The 4,688-nt window shown below is 60.1% G+C and overlaps 1 protein-coding gene across 1 annotated transcript in view; it reads right to left on the reverse strand.

The window, feature by feature from the left end:
• Positions 1-660: 660 nt before the first annotated feature.
• REXO1 (REX1, RNA exonuclease 1 homolog) overlaps positions 661-4,688 on the reverse strand; it is a 20,116-nt gene continuing 16,088 nt past the window's right edge. Inside the window, exons 9-17 of the mRNA XM_005866710.2 lie at positions 4,430-4,543; positions 4,162-4,299; positions 3,903-4,016; positions 3,214-3,287; positions 2,889-2,999; positions 2,201-2,316; positions 1,928-2,066; positions 1,649-1,769; positions 661-1,553 (exon numbers count right to left, since the gene is read on the reverse strand). Of these exons, the coding sequence (XP_005866772.2) occupies positions 1,465-1,553; positions 1,649-1,769; positions 1,928-2,066; positions 2,201-2,316; positions 2,889-2,999; positions 3,214-3,287; positions 3,903-4,016; positions 4,162-4,299; positions 4,430-4,543 (1,016 nt within the window). The 3' untranslated portion in view covers positions 661-1,464. The remainder of the gene's footprint in view (positions 1,554-1,648; positions 1,770-1,927; positions 2,067-2,200; positions 2,317-2,888; positions 3,000-3,213; positions 3,288-3,902; positions 4,017-4,161; positions 4,300-4,429; positions 4,544-4,688) is intronic.

Raw genomic sequence — 4,688 nt, forward strand, 5'->3', positions numbered from 1 at the left:
AACTGGTCACCAAAAGCCCCAGAGGATGAAGTGGCAGCGCCTGACTGGACCGAGCCGTCACCTCCAGGGCACCAGGACCGAGAGAGGAAACCCGGCCCAGGAAGCCCTAGGAGAGGGGCTGCTATGTCCTCAGCACAGGAGCTGCCCTCTTGGCCTTCAGCAAAAGCCAGAGACAGGGTGGCAGGGGCCTCCTCCCGGCAGCCTTCTTCCCAGAACCTTTCTGCGCCCACAGCAGGACCCGGGCATTCCCAGCATCTCTTGTAGCACAAGGCTTTTTCTGGCTTCACTTCTCACTTTGGATAAATGAAAAGCAGAATCATGAACAGTGTGGCTGGCCCTCCCAACCTCCTAAGAGCCACGAGACACAAACGGGGTGGATTCAGGGCCCTGCGCACACATTTCTGGGGATTGGCAAATGGTGCACCTCTTCATGGTAGTTTCTCCAACATTCAGCCCCTCACAGGACCTGCCTGGAAGCATGACAGGCCCCAACCATCAAGACTGCTCGGGAATACTTCGTCCCCAGGGCAGGGGCAGCTGGGGAACCAGAGCTGGCTTTCCTGCTCCCCCATTGGGCAGGTCCTGGCCACGGGGACAATGACCTCCACAGCGTGTGGAGTCACACCTGGCGCCAAGAACACCACTGGACCCCACGGCATCTAAAATCCATACAAACATTTATTCCGTCCCTGCCCGGGGGTTGGGGCATTGGGGAGGGGGCTGTGGGCCTTGACAAACAGCTCCCAATGAGGGGGGACTCGGATGGGAAGTGTTCAGATGCCAGGGCCCTGGGGACTGGCTCAGTTCCTGGAGCTCAAGGAGTCCCGGTGGGTTGAGGGGGACCAATTCCCACCCAACCAGGCCCAGGCCAGGCTGGACCCTGGGGTCCTGGTGGCTGTAGCAGCACCAGCTGATTGCTCCCCCCACCCAACTCCCATCCCCCAGGAAGGAAGGCAGCACCAGGGTCTTGCTCCTCCAGGTGGGGGGAAGACAACATTGCAGGTCATCAGGTTTAAATTAAAAATAATAAAAATAACATACAAAATAAAAAAAGACAACCCCTGTCCAAACAAACCCATGACGAGACTGCCTGGCCCACTGGACACTCTGGCAGGTGAGGGGGGAGGAACAGGTGGTCAGCCTACAAGGGTCACTGCTAGGGACACAAGCAGGGCCCGGATGGGTGGTCCAGCCTCCACTGTCAGCAGCAGCAGTCTCCAGAGAACAGCAATCTGGGGCAGACGCAGGGAGGCCGCAAGGGGCTACCCAGGGCCTGGGTCTAGGCAGGTCTCAGCTGGGTCTGGGTGCCACGTGGCTCCTCCTGTGCTCTCCGTTCTCGTATCTTGGTGATGTGGACAGGGTTAGCTCTCGAGATTTATTGCACTGTTTTGGAAGAGGCCTGGGGCTAGAGGATGTGCCGGGGCAGTGGGAGGCAGGAGCAGGAGGGTGGGGGGCGGGCGGCAGTCACCGCTTGGTCTTGGCATCTTCTCGAATCTTCCAGATCACCAGGTGCATGCAGGCGCTGGCGTCCTCGCTGGAGCTGTGCCCATCCACTGTGGAGGGGGCAGGCAGGTCAGAATGGGCCAGCCCTGGGGACCCACCGAGCTCCCACCAACTCCCCTCTCGCCGCCCCCGCCCCACTATTCACCATTGTCCTGAATGATCTGTCTGAGGTAGTCGGCCATGAGATTCCGAAGGGAGCGCTTGTAGGGGAGGCCCAGGCGGTGTGGGAAGAGCACAGACGTGTCCACCACGGTGCTGTGGATGACCTGCGGGGCGGCAAGCCTGTCAGGGACTTCAGGGTCTAGGGCCTTGGAGGGCTGGGCGCAAAGGCATCCAGGGCTTGTGAGGATTCCAGAGCGTCTGTCTGGCTACTGACCCACAGCCCCACCCGCCCTCTGAGGACACAGCCTCGGGGCCAGGATACCTTCAAGGCCAGCAGGTCGCTCTCCAGGCTGTGGCCGATGAGGATGGTATCAGCATTGAACATACTCAGCAAGACGGCCTGGACGTCCCGGAGCGAGATACTTGTGTCGGCAAGGTCGGCCTCAGTCACTCCCGAAAACCTGGGGCAGGAGGGGCAGGGACCTTAGGGTGGCTGGGAGGGCACCAGGGGTCCCCAACCTAGGAGCTGGGTGGATCCTAGTGGGGTGCAGGGTTACCACCCTGGGATCCCAAGCCCCGGAGGGTCAGACCATACCTTGTGTTGTAGTCCACAATCTCATTGTCCGGCTTGACGAAGGTGTCGTAAACAACCTGCATGTCGGTGTCCACCACCGTGACCCGCGTCAGCTCCAGGCCGTATGTGGTATAGGACTGCAGGCCAGAGGACACTGTTCACACGTGCCCATGGCCCGCCTCCCTCCCCGGGCACCCGGCCAGACAACCCAGCCCAGTGCTCACAACCCAGGCTGCCCCTGGTTCCTGAGCCCTGCAGCAGAGGTGCTGGCCCCAGGCCAGAGGGCCTTCCGGGGTCTATCTAGGGGTCAGAGCAGGTGTGAACCAGGCGCCTGTCTCAAAACCTGCATTTGTGCACGAAATCTGCACAGCATCTGAGTGCAGAGGGAACCGAGTAAGGCTGTGTCCAGAGCGTGTGCTGTGTGCTGGGGTCAGGTAAGAGCATCTACTTGGAAACGGGAGAAAAGCCCTTTCTGAGCAGATGCTGGTAAGGCTGTGAGTGAGCCTTAGGGTTACAGACACAGCGTGACCCACAGGGAGGAGGACCTAATTGTTGCTCACGCTCTTCATCTGCTCTTTATCCTAACATCTGCACAGGCCCAAAGCTTCAGGCAGAGAAGCTGGGACAGCCCCACGGGGCAGCAAGACCCCTGCACCCTGTAAGGGCCAGGAGTCCTTAGCAAGGGCCGGTGGTCAGCCAGACGACTCACCATTTCACAGTCAAGGGCGTAGATTCCAGGGTGAGCATCTTCTGGAAGCTCTTTATCAAAGGTCTTCATGAACCCCTCAAGGTTTTCCTTGCGGCCGTCCTGCACGTGTTGCTGAGGAGGAGTGTGAGGGTGGCAGGCTCAGAGGGTGGAAAAAAAGCCAACAAGGCTGAGTTCTTGGGGCCAGGCTTATGCGTGGACTGAACCCCCTTTCCAAGGCAGATAAACCAAAGGACAGGAAGAGGGCAGCTGAGGGTAACCTGCTCCCACCAGGATAGGGTGGGGGTTCCTGGGAAAGGAAGTATCAAGCAGGGCCCAGGACACCTACCTTGGCAACCTGGCAGCCAGTGGAGCCGATGGCGGCCGAGCAGCACATGTACTGAGTCTCCCAGCCTCCAGCCACTGAGAGAGACAGAGGTTAGTGGCAGTGCCCCCTGCCTCCTGCAGGTAGTTGCTGACACCCATTGTGCCTGAGCTGGCAGGGCTTCCCAGGAGAGGGGACCCCAGCCCTGTGAGGCCAAGGATTCCAGCCCTACTCCTGGGGCCGCGGGCTCTACAGGGCTGGATTTGGGATAGGCCAGTCCCTCACCCCGCAAGGGCCCTCTCTCAGATTGGCAATGAGTGCACATGCAGTGTGGGCCCCCTTGGGGCATGACTAAGGGAATGCTGTGCCCCAGGGAACCCTCCATGTGCCCCAGAGGTGGGTCTGCAGGCAGCCACAGACACTCCAGACCTGTGAGTCCCCACGGGCGAGAACCCGGTAACACTGGCCATTAAGTGAAACCAGCAGCTGCAGGAGAGGACAAACCCTTTGTTCCCAAACGCCCACGTGTTTCTACAAGCGCCTATGTATCGAGAAAGGGCAAGGGGGGTACAAGGTTGTGGGGAGGCCTTTTATCTGTGTCTAAATGTTGTGACAGAAAGGTCTTTACATTACTTTTGTCATAAAGTACAACAAAGGAAAACTGAAAAGGGTTTGAGGGGGTCAGAGGGGAGGGCGCCAGGTTGGGATCTCACCTCGATTCCGGCGCAGGCGCCCCCAGTGGTAGTAACATTCTTCATCACGCACACAGCGGCCCGAAGGGGACACGAGGTACTCAGTGCCGCAGCGACAGCAGACCCTGCAGGAGGCTGTGGGGTGCGGAGAGGTAGACGGGGGAGGGCGAGGAGTCAGGCCTGAACCTCTCTGTCTGCACCCACCCGACCATGCTGCTCCCCCTCCCCAGATGGACTTCCCTGTGCCCTCAGAGCAGCACAGTGGCCAGAGACAACTCACAGTCTTTGGGCAGCTTCTCCTCAGCAGTGAAGATGACAGCGCCCCCCGGCCGCTTGGGGTGTGGGAAGGGGTAGCCGTTCTCCTTAAGCTGGTCCTCGGTGAGCAGGTACTCTTTGAGGCGGTCGTACAGGGCGGCCCCTGCAGATGACCCGGATAGGCATCAGCCCACAATGAGGTCAGGGATAGCCAAGGGTCAGGCCGTGGGTGGAAGGGAGGGGTGGCGGTGGGGCAGGCACTGCACCCCAGGCTCTGGAGGAGCCAGGCTCACCTTTCAGATCCTCCACGCGGGGGCTGCTCGGGCGGTTGAGTGAGAAGCTGGTCTTGGCAGCCAACTTGCCCCCCAGCACTGCCTCATGGGACACGACCCTCCGGCCACTGGTTTCTGGAAAGGGGGAGAGGAAGGGTCAACTAGGCTCGACTCCCTCATCCTTCCCAAGTGCTCCCCTACTTCCTCTTCTGTTCCCAGGACAGCCCCCTACCACCTAGAGACAGGGGAGGCCCGACCTCATGTGGCCCTGGGCCAATTA

The sequence above is a fragment of the Myotis brandtii genome, unplaced genomic scaffold (assembly GCF_000412655.1).
Source record: "Myotis brandtii unplaced genomic scaffold, ASM41265v1 scaffold236, whole genome shotgun sequence".
In the NCBI taxonomy this organism is placed as follows: Eukaryota; Metazoa; Chordata; class Mammalia; order Chiroptera; family Vespertilionidae; genus Myotis; species Myotis brandtii.